Source organism: Sipha flava, unplaced genomic scaffold (assembly GCF_003268045.1).
Source record: "Sipha flava isolate LNK unplaced genomic scaffold, YSA_version1 66_pilon_pilon, whole genome shotgun sequence".
Classification (NCBI taxonomy): domain Eukaryota; kingdom Metazoa; phylum Arthropoda; class Insecta; order Hemiptera; family Aphididae; genus Sipha; species Sipha flava.
This window is the reverse complement of record NW_020273606.1, coordinates 384,788-403,462: the sequence shown is the minus strand read 5'-3', so window position 1 is coordinate 403,462 and position 18,675 is coordinate 384,788. Positions and strand designations below refer to the sequence as shown.

Genomic DNA, 18,675 nt, shown 5'->3' with positions numbered 1-18,675 from the left:
GTTATAATGTTGATGGTACGTATTGTTCAGGCAAGTGTGAAATGTTTTGTTTTTCCTTCACTGCCCATCAAGTTCTGTAATTCTTTAGAATATCTCGACAATATACTCGTACCTAAATACTTTTCATGTAACGTATAAGCATACAATCGTTTTTAAAATTGTTTGGTTGACTAATATTTGTATATTCGATTACTAATTACATATTTGTTCTAAAAAATAACTGATTCATTTGTTTTTATTCTTAAACTTGGAGTGAAAATCATTAAAAAAAAACTCAGATGTACCTCTTACGATTGAAATATTCAAACAAGCGTTTTCACCTATTCAAAATCTTACTTGTAAAATTGTACAAAAAAAAAAAAAACAAAACGAAGTTCTCGAATAGTAATTAAGACATTATTAACCAAATTGTGTTTACAATGCGAGTAAAATAACGTGATTACCGGATGTATAGTATGTAATATTGTAATGTATATTTTTTTAAAAACGAACATGCGTTTACTAATTCGAACGTTCCGACATAATCGGTGTCTTCTAAGATCGGGTAAACGATCGAATAAACTACTTGTTACAAGCAGATTGCGGGGTCAGTCGACCCGGTGGCATACCTTGGACGGACGTCCTGAGTTCCAGCACGCCGCCGTACAGCGACAGACACAAATACTTCTTGGGCGCGACGTCGTGTTTGACGAAGAACACGATGCCGTGCTCGTCCGCGGGTTTGATCTCAAGCTCGACGCTGAACTGCTGCATGTTGAGCTCGGCCGTGGACACGGACAGGAACGAACGTTTGCCCAAGAACCGGACGTCGGACAGCCGCTCGTCGCGGTCGCAACTCTTGCCGGTACGGCCGGCCGGGCAGTCGCACTCGTACCCGGTGCCCACCGGGACGCACGTCGACCCGTCCGAACAGTTGTGCCGGTTCGCGTCGCACGCGTTGTACCGGTGCGAGCACACCGGACCGAACCAGCCGTCGTCGCACACGCACCTGTGCGCAACACATCGCAAAACATAATCAAACGGAAAATACCGTCGTTACGTGACAAACACTGTACTGCGTAAAGTCGTTTATATTGCTTCATGCGTGCTTTGTGATCGCTCTGTATTTACCATGACACTGCTATGGGCGCGCGCAGACCTGCGTTTCAATATAGTGCTCACGATACTTTAAGGCCTTATCTTAACAAAACGTGTCGGTATTTTTAACCGATTGTAACGCATAAACAATAAAACAAACATAACTTAAATATTATGGTATATGAGTCCCAATGAATAAGTTTTCATCGAATATCGTATATTTTCACTGCAAGCTTTTCGTATCAACTGCAGCTGTACATAATACATTTTGCGCGAAAAAATTTAGTTTCATTTTTTCTATTACGAAGTATAATTTTATTTTTTACCAAATATTTAATAAGTCGTATTTAATTTGAACAAAATAAGTTAAAATACAGGCCCCTTAATCTTAGACTTGAATTGTAGGGCCCCGGTTACAACATTTTGGGGGTGCCCGAGGACACCCCCCATGCGCGCGCCTATGATCATTACTACATAACACTTATAAATAAAATAGAAATCAACGTAATGTACGAAAAACAATCTGAACCCAGGAACTGCGTAAAAGTAAAAACAGTCACGAATTGCAAAAACAATAATTTACTTATATATTACTTTTGCATAATTCATGGTTTAGATTTTTTCCGTACATTATGTTGATCTATATTTTATTTTATAAGTGTTATATAGCAAGAGTGGCTAACATTAATAGATTCACGAGCCACATGGATAAATATAATAATTCCAAGAGCCAAATACAAAATAAATACAGATACATTATTAGTAATTTGATAAAATTTGATACATTTAAATCCATAAAATTAAAATTTAAAATAATAATAATATAATAAGTAAATTTCAGTTCTTTAAATAAAGCGCGATCCGCATCTAACAATGACAAGAGCCACATGTAGCTCGCGAGCCGCAAATTGGCCATCCCTGTTATATAGTAATAATAATAAATATATAGCAATTACATATGAAGCAATATAGTGGTACGTAGTTAAACCATGTTGTACACACTGTTAATTAATGATACAATTTTATACAAATGTCCCGCGCGAATACGAACAGGGAGTCAGTAGCACAAGAACCGGTGGCGAATTGCGATGTCTAACATCAGGATCTCAAGACTCAAAAGTATTTTTATATAATAAAAGGTATTTTTAACGCGAAAGAATTGAATAGCGCGTTTAATGATAAGTAACAAGTAATCAGTAAGGAAAAAAAATGATTTACTATGAATATTGAAATACTTGTAAAGCCCTAGACTTACCTTATCATTGAGACCCCAAGATCTTAGTTAAGCCACTGACGAGGCCGTATAGTATATTAGATTCCTCCCCCTCTCCCGACCAGGACATGCGAGCTTTTAGACACGTTATATAATAGTTAATAATAGTTACTCTATTGACTAACTGTCAAAAACGTATAATCCAAATGTTCATCAGTTTATCAATATGTTATAAAATACTATCAGCTAGGGAGTTGTTATAAATTAATTTATATATTAATTATATTAATTTAATAATTTAATTGTATAAATTATGGTATGCTGAAATTATTAGGTAACTATTACCTACTACATATTTGAGTGTTTTACATTTGCTCATTCAATTAAAATTTTTTATGATGTCAAAATGCGACGGAACAATTGAATCATATTTTTCCAAAAAAACTAAAATTGATCGAACCGTAAGTTGAATGGATTAGCCCTGATAAATATCCATGGAAATATACAGTTGAAGACTGATGATGTTCTAAACAAACTGAGAGAAAAAGCTAAGCGTTTAGATTTCCGTCTAGAATAATTGAATGTTTTATTATATTTTTTTATCAATGGTTTTGCATTTTAATTAAAAATTAATAAATCAATAAATCAATTAATCGATAAATTTTTTAATGGTGGGCACCTATTAATAAGTAGCTATACTCTTGCTACTCTAGCTCTTATAGATTTTGATGGTATAATATAGTCATATTAAATTAATAAAATAGTAATTAGTAGCAGATCAAAATATACTTGTAAGTTAAAGTTACAATTATAAGAATAAAGATAAGAAAAAAGTCAGAAAAATGGCGTTTTGAGTATCACGAGAAAACCATTTATTTGTTGTTATTAAAATTGACCAGATTGAACTATTATTTCCTTGTTTGGATTTAGTTCCCACTCCACACCATATAACATCCCCCACCACCATTGGAAATTCCTGGGTACACCACTGAACACGGACAACTACACTTACGCTAACGAGGATCCGTGCTGAATGCATGCGCCGTTATGCTGACAGATGTTGTTCCGGTAACATTCATTGGTCGAGCACTGAGACACGGACCTACCGGTGTTCATTGTGGAATAGGCGTGCGACAAGCTCAACGGGATGTTCACGTGGCCGGCCTTCAGCCTCACCGAACTCATGCAGCCCACAAACCCGGTGTGCAGCGGCAAGTCGTGTGGAAGATCGGCCATCCCCGGAGACTCGTGGCCGCCTGTGGGACAAACAACAAACGAAACGATTACCATAACCGCGATACACGTCGTCGTAATATACCTAAGCCACGGTGTAGGAGTATAACTCTGGTATACAATTATCCCGTCAAACGGTTGGTTTACGGAGGGGTAGAAAAAAAGTTGACCTGCCAATATTAATGTATGCGTACGCAATGGAAATGTCACAGAGCGTTCGGTGTAGTGGAATAATAATTACTTAGGTTGTATAGGTCAACGTGTTCGATAAAATTGTGCTATGATTGTTGAGCCCAAACGAATTTAGGCGTACATTAACTCCCTAACCCTCTTCAAGTACTTTAGTATAAAATTCCAATTTTTTTTACAAATGCCACGCCTTGAAATAATCGATTTTTATTTTTTTTTCTGTAGTAGAATTTTTAATACTAAATTTTAATTATAATAATCGTGTATTTAATCAGCTTCGAATTTCAGCAATTGCTATTAACAAATTAAAAACCTAACAAAATATTATTCATTAATTCATACATGTAAAAACTAAATTAGTAATTACTGCCTACATAAATGCACTAATGGCGTTTATCCAGGAAATCGATAAAAAAACAATTTATAGTAATTGAGAATGTCTTATGGATAATAATAAAACAATTTTCTTGGTAAACTATTTTATAATGTTAATAATAGCGTCATGATGAATTCAATTAACAATTCGAATCTGATAATTGACACGTACCTAAACATTTATTTTATTAACTTTATGAAAAATGTTTTTAAATATTTATTTCAAATTAACCTCAAATATAAGTCGTAGAGTTAATATGGTCACACAAATTTATGCTTAAATCTCCACTGAAGGTAGTATTTTGAGACATACTAATATCTACCAACAATTTTCAATTGATATTACAATAACGATAAAATAAATATTAATAAATACTCTTCTTAGTTTTCATACATAAACGAGGTTAATAAAATTATATTCGATATTTAACATGGACATAGACTATTTTAAAAAATTCATAAAACACCAGGAGGCTATAAATGGTGAAAAGTGTCTAAAATAGCAAATTGTATTGCATATACGAGTGTTTGCGAAGAAATGTAATATTTAAATTTAACTCGTATTGTTGAAATATGTAAAACATTGAATTACATTTTATTAATTTTATATCTGCAATAAATACATATATACTCTTAAGTATATAATTTTCGTACAAATGTATTAAATAAAATTGTACGTATGAGTCATGAGGTTACCTAGGTACAATACTGGTTTGGTGTTCAGTTGAGAAAGACGACCAGCCGATTGGCCAGTGACGTTCGGAAAATTGTCAACCATGAGCCATGCGGTCTTGCCATCACGACCTAATTTCACGACGTGGGTTCTTTTTGGTTGAAAGTTTATTGGCTTTGGGGTGAATATCCTTCGAGCGCCAGCGCCCAGATTCCACGTTAGCACAATGTACCCTTTGATGAAGCTCAAAGCCACGTGATCGGTGGACGCGTCATGTCCTATGTACATCATCACGGCAATTTGATCCATGAAATTCGGTACGAAATGCATCGAGAGTTCAAAACTTTGATGAATTTCAGCCGGTATGGAGTATGATGCAAAAGAAGAAAGTCCACTGACACTGCCCGGGAAAAATGGTTCACTGATCTCGAGGTCTGTTTAAATAATTATAAGCTGTATTTAAGCTGTATTCTTATGGTTATTTTCAATGCTCTGGTTATAATCATAAATCGACGTTAGTAAACATTTAAGTTTATCTGTGTATACAAATCTCTGAGAATAAAATAATTCAGATTAAAATGTATTTTATATTATATTATTTAAACAAATATTCATACAGTTATTTAATAAAAAAGGCGATTTTTTTTAAATTTAGATTTAAAAAAAAAGTAAATTTAGATTTCATCAATAAATAGTTAATACAATAAAATCTGAACAAATATGTAAATTAAATATATGAATCATATTTTGGATGGAGAAAAAATAAATAGAGTTATTACATTTATAATAATAAAATATTGCTAAATAATTTATAAGTTAAAACAAATATTTCCGTGAGTTTCGAATAAGAGAACGTAAATATAATATATTAGTCACATTGTGGCAATGTTCAAAATCGTTATCTATTTTGTATTGTATGATATTATTATGATTAATATTATTAGTAGTCGCGGAATAATTATGTTGATTTATTAGACACGATGAATAAACATTAACAATAATATATGAAATTAATAATTTGTGTTTTTAATAATGATTCATTATTAAACTTTATGTGTATATACACATTGTACGCTTGAATCTATTTATACATAGTGATCAGATTTTAATACAATATATATAACAACGAAAAATATAAATAATAATATTTCTATATATATATATATATATATATATATATATATATATATATATTAACTACGTGTTATTTATTTATACTTACTATACGATTGAACATTTATAGTCAATGATATGGATGTAATAAGTTTGAACACTATTTAAATTATTAAGAGATCACGATTTCAACGAATATTTTATGAAGTAATTTAGACGAAAAATACAAAAACAACCAATAAATGGATTTCATAAAAAACATCTAAATGCACATTGGGCGTTCAAATATTTACTATGTAAACAATGTGTTTACAAGTGTTTATAAAAAAAGTATACTAAAAACGAATTGTAAGGACCTATTAATTACTATTACTATTATTACTATTAATTAGAAATAATAAAACAGTAGTTAATAGTAAACAATAAGTCCTTTAAAAACTAATTGGCTTACTTAGTTAACACTATAAAATAAAAATTTACTCGTTGATAAAAGCCAGTAGCTTGCATAATATAAATGTTTATATTTACATAACAATTGATTATAATTACTAAAAAAAACTTAGTAAATATTTTTGTGGTTGTATATTGTTATTATGGTATTTGTGTTTGTTTTTCTTATTTTTAATTATTAATAGTTAAAATAAAAATTAATAATAATAATATACTTTTCTCATATTTCAAAGCCTTATTTTAATAATAACAATATCCAAATATTATTACGATTTTGGATGTGAAACCGTAAAATATGTCCACGCTTGCATTACCGAATCATATATTAAATCATGTTACTTACCATGTTCGCAATACATTCCATGTTTTCCAAGTGGACACAGACAAATGAATCCGCTTCCGGGGTAAATGACGCATGTAGCACCAAATTTGCATGGGTTGTTTTCGCATATTGAACGTTCGCAGTTTTTTCCGACAAATCTTTAAACATTTAAATAAATCAATTACTTATTGTTTATAGGTCATTCATAATGTGTTTTTAAAAATAAAAGTTTATGTAAAAAAAATTCTTTTGAATACGCACATAAAAAAAAAGTTGTATAATAGAATGTGCAAAATATTTGCTAGCAAAAATGTTAACCATTTATACAATTTACATAATATTATGGTTACTGCGTTTAAAAAAAAAAAAAATTGTTTATTTTTTGTAACATATTTTACAGAACATTTTTTAAATGTTAAGTCATTACAATATTTATGATATAATAAAATGGGTATAGATATAATTTGTAACAGTTTATAGATATAGGAACCTCTCTGAATCAGCCACTGATTAGTAGTTAAAAGTTAAATTGACAAAATGTTCGTATAACAATGATTAGAAAACTTTTTCTCTATTCTAATATTATTCGAAAAAAAATGTTTAGTATAGTAAATACAAACAATTAGTGTTTTATATTCAATTTTATAAATTATTAAATTATATTTTAAACAAATACATTTTTATTATTTGAAATTAAAAAAAATACCTATACTACATTTTTACAATAGTTTTTAAATTTAAAACAACATATTTTATTTTTATTTTTAACTTGAAGTAAGTTTAAAGAAAATATAATTTAAATTGTTAAGATTATTATAAATATAATATAATCTCTATCATATGTAATTGTTACCAAAAAAATAATTGTTCAAGTTAAAGTATAACAAATATTATGCCGTTTGTATAGCGGAAGTAAACAGTGCTTTTAGATTACAATATTCAAGCACTATAAACAAATAAATAAACACTCACTTTCTTGCGTAACTAAATTGTTTTCGAAAATAATATTTTTACTTTATTTGAAATCTCAATTACACCTTTTTGCTATATGAAATTATGTAATAATATTGTGTAGATTTATTATTTTGAAGTGACTGTTATTATTGTTTTAAGTTATATTTATATTCTTTGTTTATACATTTAATTATTGAAAAATAAATATTTTTTTGAAAATGTTTCAATTCTTAAAAATCATACGTTGAACCTACTAATAATTATTACAAATTATTTTATATCTAGATATAATTGCTCAAATCTAGGGAAGCACCAGAATTTTGCGAAAAACGTCTTGCTTCTTCAACCAAAATTTTAAATATTTATAAATAATGAACTATTCGTTAATAATATAGAAAATTTTTATAGAAGTTTAATGACTCTAATTATAAATTAATGTATGGGGAAAATGTATGGTTTGCATTTGCCCACAGTCGATGAATGTGGACAATTACCAGTGTATGTCAAAATACACCAAAAATCAAGGACATGTAAACTGTCATGTAAATGTCCGTAATGTAAGTTATTTGTAGAAATAGACAACATTCACCAAAACTATTAGCAAAAGTCGACAACCACCGGTGATTGTCAACACTCACCGCTAAGCGGCCGTACACCTTAACATATACAATGTGTAGTTCACACGCACCCAGAAGGACAAAGACAGTTCCACGAGTCACCGAACTCTACGCACGTAGCATAGCTATGACAGGGACTGGACAAGCACGTCAACGAAGCACACTCGATCACACCGTAGCCGTCGGTAGCGTTTTCGTATACATTATGGACGACTTCATCGATCTGCAGAACATATGCACGGTATTACAAATACATCTATTGTGATGTTAACCGTTTGGGTTGCTCACTTGCAGACGTGATATGCAACCGGTAATTCCCACTGTGACCGGAAGTTCGGCTGTTCCGTTTTGACCGGGTGGAAGTCCACCCAAATATAACAACGCCACTTTTTTCGCTTTCTCCGACGAAGTGTCGGCCGCCTGTTCACCGCTCATGGCTAACGTTTCATTAACCCTAAGTGATGCCTTGCAGTGGTCGGACATGGAATGTGACATGGCATGTTCCAAGCTAAAAAATGGAAAAAATCAAAAAAAAAAAATTAAGTCCCATTTAAGGCTATTATTATAATTTCATAAACACCACACTATCATATCTGCCAATCTGCATAGTTGTAGTACACTTACGCTGCTGTCAGCAACAGACGATGGCCAGTATTTACCCGGTATCTGGTCTCACTGAACAACATTGTTTGCACTCCACAAGAAAATTGGAACTTCAACAAACCATCCTGTAACCAAGAATTCGTGATATTAATGTCAGCGAACCAAAATCATCGAGGACTATTCAAACTTTCAGTTATACACGAATAGATACTTGCCGATCAATGTTAGTTACCTGTAAGTAAAGACACATATACATATGCGTAGTGACCTGAGCGTAGAACAATATGCCATTTGGCGCGAGTGTTCGTATTTCCATAGATATCTCAGCACCAGAACGGTTCGATAGTCTGTGGCTAAGATATGATTGTCCCGTAAACGCTGACACCTTAATCTCGATTTTTTCGCCGCATAGATCACCTTTCCAACCAAATGGACAGTTGCACTGAAAAGGTGTCATGTTAGTTAATACGTCCAATCATTCTGAAAGACACCGTACAGTGTTGAGATTCGTTTATTTCGTCAAATAAGTCGATAAACAATAAGCAATTACGGATAAAACGATTACGAATCATTCGCATCGAAATGAAATACAACTAATTCAAAACAAATTTTTAAATTATAATAATTTCAAAACTAATTCAACCAATTTGATAATTGTGTATCAGCTAGTTCATTAAAGGCCATTAAAAATACACTAAATTCTAGGTTTGGAAAACCGCGAGACGAACGAATATTTATGTACGCGTATATTATTACCAAACATGTTTCAAAACTCGTGCAGTAAGAATCCACTACGATTTGTTCTATAGACTTACGATTTGTGAAAATATTCACGGTACCATACTAGACGGTAAACGCATAATGTATAATAATATTGATACTGCAGTACTCACCTTGTGACCGGTTTTCGATTTTTCGCACACACCGCCGTTCAGGCACAAGACATTTACGCAACTCTTGTCCGCGGCACTTGGTACGCGGTCGGTGACTGGCACGTCAAACCGGGTGAAATTGTAATCGAAGTCGGTGGACATTTCATCGTAGAACGTAGTAAAAGCAGCGTCCTGTTCGATGATCGTTGTCGATACCGGCCTCGTCGTCGTCGTTCTCGTTTTCTCGGTCCTCGAAGGCGCGTCCGCGGTGACTGGCCGACTCGAAGCCACTGTCGTGGTCGACCGGACAGCGACCACAGCCGCGGTGGTCAACCGACTTGTGGCCCCGGTGACGGTGGACGGGTGGGTGCTCAACGCCATGGTGCTCTCCACCACCGTGCTAGGTCGAGTCCGCGCTGACGCGCTAGTCTCGTAAAACCGCGTCGTGCCGTCATCGGCCGCGTCCACCTGGTAAGACCGCGTCGTAACGTAACCGGCTGTATCTACGCCGGGACCGTCCGGGGACGCGGGACCGCGCGCGTCCAGCTCGGTCGTCCAACCGTCAGTAGTCGGTTGGAACATGACCACGTCGTCGTACGACGTTTCGTCCCGGTAATCAGTCGTCCCGGTGCCGGTAACGGGATCGGACGTGTACACCGCGGATCCGCCATCCGGCACGAGCTGAGTGGACGTCACGGCCACCCCCGTGTGATCAAACGGCATGGTCGCGGTGGAGATTATACCGAAGTCCGTGGAGAACGCGTTACCGGGCGTCGGAGAATTCCTGAACGCAGTCACGAAGAACGGCCGGTAACCGTCCGTCGTCCAAAACATGTTCGGTTCCGCGGTCGTGGACGACGTCACCGCGTCCTCGGTGCTGCTGACCGCGTGGTATGTGGTCACCACGCCCGTGCAGTTAATCGTACGCTCGTCCATGAACGCGCATTCGCACGAATGGCCCGTCAAACCTTCGGGGCACGTGCACGTGTACCCGTCGACCCCGTCCACGCACGTCCCGCCATTTTCGCACCTATGAAAATTCCCCGAGACGTTCAAAACTTTACGTACCGCTGAGTAATGTACGCGTACACAAATAGTGTACTCATGTTCGCGTTTCGTTCTATCATTCTACTAGTTCGTCGCGACCACGGACCGGAACCACTCCGGTTCGGATGCGTGTAGGATATTACCGAGGAAATTCAAAACGGATAATCATACGATATTGGTTACAAAGACGATGAAATGCGACAACTATTTAACGTGTCGAACGCGGTTTCTTTCATTAGACGTTAAATCAATAGTTTGGAGACTACATCGACATTATTTACTTCTTCAGTACCCAACCACCTCCCAAATGTCTCAATCTTCTCAACCGTCATGACGTCATGGCACAACTTTGAGAATTTCATATTCGTATAGAACGATTATACTCAAAACAATTATAAAAACACTATGCCTCTGACAATAGTTAATTATACTAAATTATTAGTAAATATACTAATACTGGTCAAATTAATAGTTCTTCCAAAACGATTTGGTTAATTGATTCATTTCAAATTGTTTTTGGGAATGCATCATCAGTTTAAAATAGTTAAGTGATTAGAAAACTATATTAATTTGATATATAGGTATGTATCCGGTGAACACGGATTAAATAAAATATGCGTATATTTATGTACATCAAATATTTTAAGGAATATTATACACAAATTTACTCATACAGTATGTTTGAAAATAATAATGATAAATAATTTTGAATTTCAAAGCTGACTGTTGATTTGTTATTTATAAATTTTGTACTAACCCTTTACACGTAGAACAATTATGGTCTAGTATTTATCTTACATGTTCAATCTAATCTGTCATGTATACTTGAATCAAGAACTATTAAGAATTACTTGATATTTACAAATATTTATAATGTTTAGGGTACACGTTTTTCTTTAGTCATGAGAAAGGTCAAGAATAACTTGTCTAAATCTGTGTTTCTACGTAAGTATAATTGAAAAAAATAACGTTTGCTTTTTATTGATTTACCTAATTCCTAGTTGGCATTCATCGTATTGATATTGACAGTATTTCCCGTGATAGTCTGGTACACAGTAACAAACGGACATTCGGTCTTCAATTAAGCAAAGCGCATGATTTTGACATTCGTGTTCATCGCACAGACGCAATGTTACGTCACAATCTCGACCTGTGTAACCTGCAGAGTAAATTACGAATATTACGTAGTTACATATGATAAAAAAAAAAGTGCAATACTACTACTATCAACTCTGCGTACGCACACAGTACATATGTATAACTAATTTATACTATTTTAAAACAAAATTATCGTAACTCGTTTTACATAAAGTTTTTAATACTTTTGACTTCGATGTTTAACGATTATAAGATAGCATATAAATAATATTGTACCAAAAAGACATGCACACGAGTATGTCGTTTGCTTGTTGATACACACTCCTCCGTTTTTGCATGGCCGAGAATCGCACTGATTGATTTCGTCCTCACAAGTCTCACCATCCCACCCTGAAACATAATCATAGGCGTATAATACTCGTGCATTAGTGAGGAATGCTAGTTTATTTATTACAATTGCGAAATATAATAATAATATGAATATGGAAAGAACAAACGTAAACTGTGATAATGTATTAATTAAAAGTAGTTAATTACCTGGTGAACAGTTACAAGCAAAAGACACACCGGGACCTTCAATACACTCGCCACCGTTTTTACATAGTAATTCACCAGTCGAATTACAAACAGCCAAATCAATTTCACAGCTAGTCCCTGTAAATGTAAAGACCTTGTACGAAATTCAATTAAAAATAATAAGAGTCATAGTTCAGTACAGTCTATACAATTATACAGTGTTAATATAAATTACGTATTACGCGCATATAAACCATTGTATTTCAAAGAGACTGTACAAATAAAAAATACAAAATCGTAATTTTTTTCTTAAATAATTTTTTTAGAATTATTTTTAATTTGCTTCGAGGCTCAATAGTGTACACAAGATAACGTAGAATACCTAATTATAAAGAGTAGGTACTCTCTGGTGATGTATAATATTCCTACTCACTACTTTGATGTATATTCATTATAATTTAAATATAATGTATGTGATCTCAATTATCATAATTTACAAATTATTATAATTAATAATTAAATTTAATATTTTATTTCTTAAAAATCTTTATTTATATATATGAAACATTAAACAATGTATAATGTTATTGTAATATACTCGAATCGTATGTGAAAACATTAATGTACTCGTATACAAGATAACATAATTTTGTTTTAGGAAATAGAATAATCACAGTCATTTTTTACATTTGTTTGTGTTTGTAACACTAAAATTATTACAAATATAATATAGTATGTAATATTATACATTTTATAATATTTCCTTTTTCGGATAAAATATGCATGACTTCAGTTAAGTTCTGACGTTTCGGGCACATTATAGGTTCCATCTTCAGAGGGTAAGTTAATACCTCAAAGTATCGCTTTTGTGAAAATGCAAAAAAAAAAAGAAATATAAGTACATCCATGAATACTTTAACATATTAATAATATTATTAATTATTATACATGTTAACATTTACGGCACATCACAGTAACTCATACCTCTATTACTTGAATTATATTTCACATTCTACACATTCTATATAAATGTATTTTAGTAGTAATTTATCTCGATAAATATAGAACTGTATTTTTCTCCCTTTATTAATATAAGGTAAGGCGTCTCGATTACATACGAGTAAAACTATAATTATTAATTCGACCAAGGACTTACTCAATGTCATTTTTTTGTTTGTTTTAAGTAGTGTACCATCATCGTTTGACATTGTAATTGTTTTGAAAAAGATAACTTATTTAATACAAGTACGTAGCACGTAAAAATAATTATTGGCATTACAATAATTTACTGACAATACGGCTAAATACTTACGACAATATTTTACGATAACATATCGTTTAATATTTTATTTATTAATATTTTTAATCCTCTTGCACAATAATTTAAATTTAAGTTGTGCTAGTACTCGGGACATAAACGTCTTATGTTACATTTACACCATACTGCAGTCTTCAAGCTAATCAGTTCGCATTACAACAACAAAACAAATCACATTTTTTCGATTTGTATGAAATTCACGAGCAACAAATGATTTTTTTCGAGTTTAATCGTTTAATAATTACGATTTGTAACCTTATGAACACATTAATATTACGTATTTTATTTTTCCCAGTACGAATAAATGTAACTATAGACGTTTTATAGAAAACTATACAAATAAGCCACGGTTTAACAATAATCCTAGATCGGTGCTAAGTATTATTGCATAAACTATAAATAGGTACATTTAGGTGGCAGTAAAATGAAAATTAAACATGATTATGAACAGAGCGTTATATCATGGGTGTTTGGGCTCATACGTATATATACGGTGAAAACTGTCCCGGACGGATCGTGTACAATACATGTATTCTAAACGGTGAAATTCGTCATGCGACCGAATACGATTTACGTTTCATAACGGTTTTCCAGGTCCGTCCGTCCCGGACAGGTTTCATCGTGATTCCAAGCGTCTGAAACTGACCAGCGTATCCGGCGGGGCATTGGCACGCGAATCCGTTGGTGAAATCCACACAGGTTCCGTTGTTTTGGCACGGGTTGGACAGGCACTCGTCGACGTTGAGCTCGCAATCGTGTCCTACGGGATGAAAACGACCGGGAAAACAAATTCAGGACGAGACCGCGTTACTATCGTGTCGAGCAGTTATCGTGGTTGTCGTGCGACGTCAGTGGCGGCGTGTGACAATAGAGTGTTTCAAGATTGGATGGGTGGTATCAGGCTCTCCTGATTAGCGAAATAACGAAAGCTATCGCAATGTTGAAACTTACGAGCTCTAGTGTGATACAAAAAAATTAGATGACGGTGATAGTGGTGTTGTTGTTCGACCTATATTCGCCTTGTACGAAACAAAAATGATTTTACACGCCACCACCTCGGTTACGCGGCGCTCAACACGTTACATATTGTACACATGATGGATTTACCCGCATAACCGTCGGGACACGAACAATTGTAGTCGGCCACGCCGTCCAAACACAATCCTCCGTTGAGACATGGCGAAGACCAGCATTCGTCCCAGTTGGTCTGACAACGGACGCCCGTATAACCGTCGACGCAATAACAAGTGTACGTGCTGCGGGAAAGAGAACGTGAATGAAAACGGCGTACGGAACAGAAACAACCATAAAAAAAAAAAAAAAAAAAATTAGAGTATGAAATAAAAAGAGTAAAAATAATTTAAAAAAAACGCTAATTTTTTATGCTTGCCCGTCGGGTCGCGGCAACAAAATTTGCCACCGTCGCGCGCCGTACCGCAGCACACGCGACGGTACCGTATTACGCAGCGGACGTTTCGCATTTGCCGAGTGCGCGGCAGTTACAGTGATGTTGTACGGTACAAGTGAGCGATCGTAAGCGTAATACATGTGGACGGGGTCGCTAACCTGTTAAGCTGATCAACGCACACGCCGTGAACGCAAGGGCTGCTGAGGCAAGCGAAACCAGCGTGCGCGGGCCCTGGCGCCGAGCACAGCAACGACGCGGCTACTGCGAACATCACGGCCACGGCAGACGCTACTGACCAACGGTTCGGCGGCATTTGGCATTTCCGGACGGGATATCGGGTCGGAGACGACCGGCCGACCACCACCGCCACCACTGCCGTACGTATTGTGTTGCGTTGTTTGCGCGTAGCTCACCAATCCGTAGCTCTTCCTCGCATTCCGTGGGCGCTTACACGTGTGTACACGCGCGGCGGCCGACGACTTGGGTTCGACTCGAGTGTGTCCGGTCGGCTCTGTAAAAAACAAAAAAAACCGTGAAAAACCAAATGTTACTCAATTATTTTCGAGTACTCGACGCGTCAATGTTTCAATTGCAAATGTATCGCTACGATATGCGTGTGCGTCTCATAGTTGTTAAATACGCAAACCGTGAAAAAAACCATTCACCCTTCCATACCCACCCGCCAACCATCGTCTAGCGTGGAGCGTTCACGACGTTTACTGAACACCGGGAAACGCAGTGACGTATATTTTAGAGGACATTTCTAGATATTATGAACAATATGCATAGTGCATACGCCTGACAACCGCTCGTAGTACTTTCCCCGTCGTTTCATACGTACTAACGTTTCATGGTGTAACGAGTTCGTTTTTGTAATTTCGATTTCAAACACAAACTCGTGCAACCCCTATTTTTCATAAAAATTCTTTTATTAAATTGTGTAATATGTTATATAAATTGTGTAATATTATTATATATATTAATAAAACATATTTTTTTATACGTTTACAATGATATGATACAGACTCCCCCCTCTACGCCCTTCCATATAATTATAATTTTTAGTACATTGTCAGTAATTATTTTTAGTAATAGTTTTTTTTTATTAACCAATTTTAACTGAAAATATACTTTTGTCTGGTATAAAACTATTTACAATTTTTTTATTTTAATGTGGGATATATAACTTAAAATTTAATAGATATATTTAAATCCTAATCAGCTGTCTAGCTTAAACTGGCTTCCTGAAAAATACTTTCATAGTAGTAGTTTTATTTATTAGTATTTAGTAGGTACACACTTCTCGAATCCGTAATGCACACTTCCAGTTTCGGACTATAAACTTTGTGTCGGTTTCATTAAAAAATAGAGACTGGGCTCGTATATACAAGTGCCCATAATTAAATTAATAAAAAATCGTACCTCTAACACATTATATTCTTATGGAAACATCGATGAAATTAGAAAACTCCGTTGTTTTATTCTGTCAGCTGCCATGTAGAATAGGACTACGATCGATAGTTTAATAATAATCAGTTTTATTAGAAAAACAAGAATTCATCTGCAATTTATTATTATTATTATTATTATTGTGGTTATCAGTTAAACCATTGTACGATTTTAAATAACTCATAAATATATATCATCATCTCAAATTTAGGATAAGCCGTGTTTTATTTATGCCATTTTCAAGTAACAGTACTAGCAATACTTTTATTTTTATGTAAATTGTTACATTTTTATACAATTTTCTAGAATCGTATTTTTATATGTTCATTTGTTCTTAAAAATCGCATCTAGTAAATAATACGGTACGCATTGTACATAATTTTATTAACTACATCAATAATATTATTTTCATGATTTCAATGCAAAGCCGGTAAATCCTGTAAGTTTTTAGTTACATTTAACGTACCTAATAATTAATACACTGATGCGATAAAAATCACAAGAATTAAAATTATCAATAAATCTAACTAAATACATCGGTTTTTACTGTAATTTGAAAATATATGACTAATACATTAAAATCTATAAAATATTTAAAGTCGAAAAATTTAAAAATGGAAAAATAAGAGGATACAATTTAATCTGATGATAAGAGACACATTTATCATCAGGGCTAGGATTTGTATGCAATAAAAAATTATAAAATATGCATTTTATTTACCAAAATATGCAAAAATATGCATTTAAATTTTTATAATATACACACAAAAATATAGTTACAAAAAAAAAAAAATTATTTATTAAAGTACAGCAATGGTTGACTGTTTGTCTTAATATAATATAGTTGAGAAATGAAATAAAATAATTTAAAATAAAATTTATGTTTGATAAAAAAATCAAGTTTTATACTTTAATCAGGAGTGCTAGAATTAAATATACGAAATATTAATATTAAATTATAAATATTAATTACGAAATATACTATAAAACATTCATTTTTCGCATTCTTATAATCGAAATATGCAATAATATTAATTATGTTCAATATATGCAATAATATGCATTTTATCCAAAACATGCAAAAACATGCAAAATAAAAACACCATCATTTATCTCATCATGAGGTGATTCGTGGACATTACTGACAAAATTAATAATCAGAAGTCGCAAAAAAAAACATGCTGTTGCATACGAATTCTAGACCTGTTTATCACTATAAAACTCTAAAATCTACAACCGACGTAACTATGACAAATTAATAATAATACATTAGAGTATATCCTTTGCCAGGACCTACAGTGATAAAATAAGCTATTCAGTAGCATAACATATAGACCAAAAGGCAAGAATGCACAATATTGTTATAAATTAATTAATATGGATGACTGTTTTGAAATTAGTTAAATTAAATTAATGTATCGTATCCGGTAAATAAGCTGAAATACGCTGATTTTATATTTATATAAATATAAGACTAATAAATATTCAGATTTGAAATAATATTAAAGTTGAATCATTTATGAAATAAATGTGTTGTATTTTTTAGGTCTTCAGATTTTAGTTTAATATCTAAATTGTAATTTTACTTCTCTATGCATTATAAATATTGTAACGAATTTTAGATATATCTTTAAACTGCTAAACAGTTACGAGTATGTTATATAACGTATGTAAATTATTTACAAATAATTTTAAAAATTAAACGTTTTGATAAAAATTAAGTTGAAGATATGATACTCATACTTTAATATATATTCACTGATTCGTTGTTAGTATAGAAATGTTCAATAAAAATACTTTTATTAAATTTAATAGTGCATTTGACGATCTTTAGACGGATGTCGAGAACTGCTATTTCCGTATATACATTAAATATAAACAAATTATTAAAAAAAAAAATTATTGTAGGTACGTGTCGTTTACATTGAATACCTTCAATAACCGTGGGTTTAGAAAAAGCAGGAAGTTCTCATAAATAATATTAGATTTTTTTTTTTTTAATGGTTTATTCGAAAAACATCAATAATTAGTATTTAACGTGGGAAAAGATCCGCAAATCAAAATTAAGGAAATTAATTAGAAAATATAACGTTAAAACGTTTATATATATATATATATATATATATATATATATATATATATATATAT

General features: G+C 33.3%; 1 protein-coding gene across 4 annotated transcripts in view; it reads right to left on the bottom strand.

Annotated features, from left to right (window-relative positions):
* The window catches only part of LOC112691782 (protein eyes shut), a 32,947-nt gene that overhangs the window by 5,745 nt on the left and 8,527 nt on the right, over positions 1-18,675 (bottom strand). For all 4 annotated transcript variants that reach the window (XM_025566181.1, XM_025566179.1, XM_025566183.1 and 1 more), the window contains exons 2-16: positions 15,237-15,589; positions 14,778-14,926; positions 14,317-14,430; positions 12,374-12,490; positions 12,113-12,226; positions 11,729-11,897; positions 9,713-10,721; positions 9,052-9,261; positions 8,841-8,944; positions 8,505-8,724; positions 8,288-8,439; positions 6,667-6,803; positions 4,784-5,194; positions 3,303-3,546; positions 609-988 (exon numbers count right to left, since the gene is read on the bottom strand). In XM_025566181.1, the coding sequence (XP_025421966.1) occupies positions 609-988; positions 3,303-3,546; positions 4,784-5,194; positions 6,667-6,803; positions 8,288-8,439; positions 8,505-8,724; positions 8,841-8,944; positions 9,052-9,261; positions 9,713-10,721; positions 11,729-11,897; positions 12,113-12,226; positions 12,374-12,490; positions 14,317-14,430; positions 14,778-14,926; positions 15,237-15,391 (3,685 nt within the window). In that variant the 5' untranslated portion in view covers positions 15,392-15,589. The remainder of the gene's footprint in view (positions 1-608; positions 989-3,302; positions 3,547-4,783; positions 5,195-6,666; positions 6,804-8,287; positions 8,440-8,504; positions 8,725-8,840; positions 8,945-9,051; positions 9,262-9,712; positions 10,722-11,728; positions 11,898-12,112; positions 12,227-12,373; positions 12,491-14,316; positions 14,431-14,777; positions 14,927-15,236; positions 15,590-18,675) is intronic.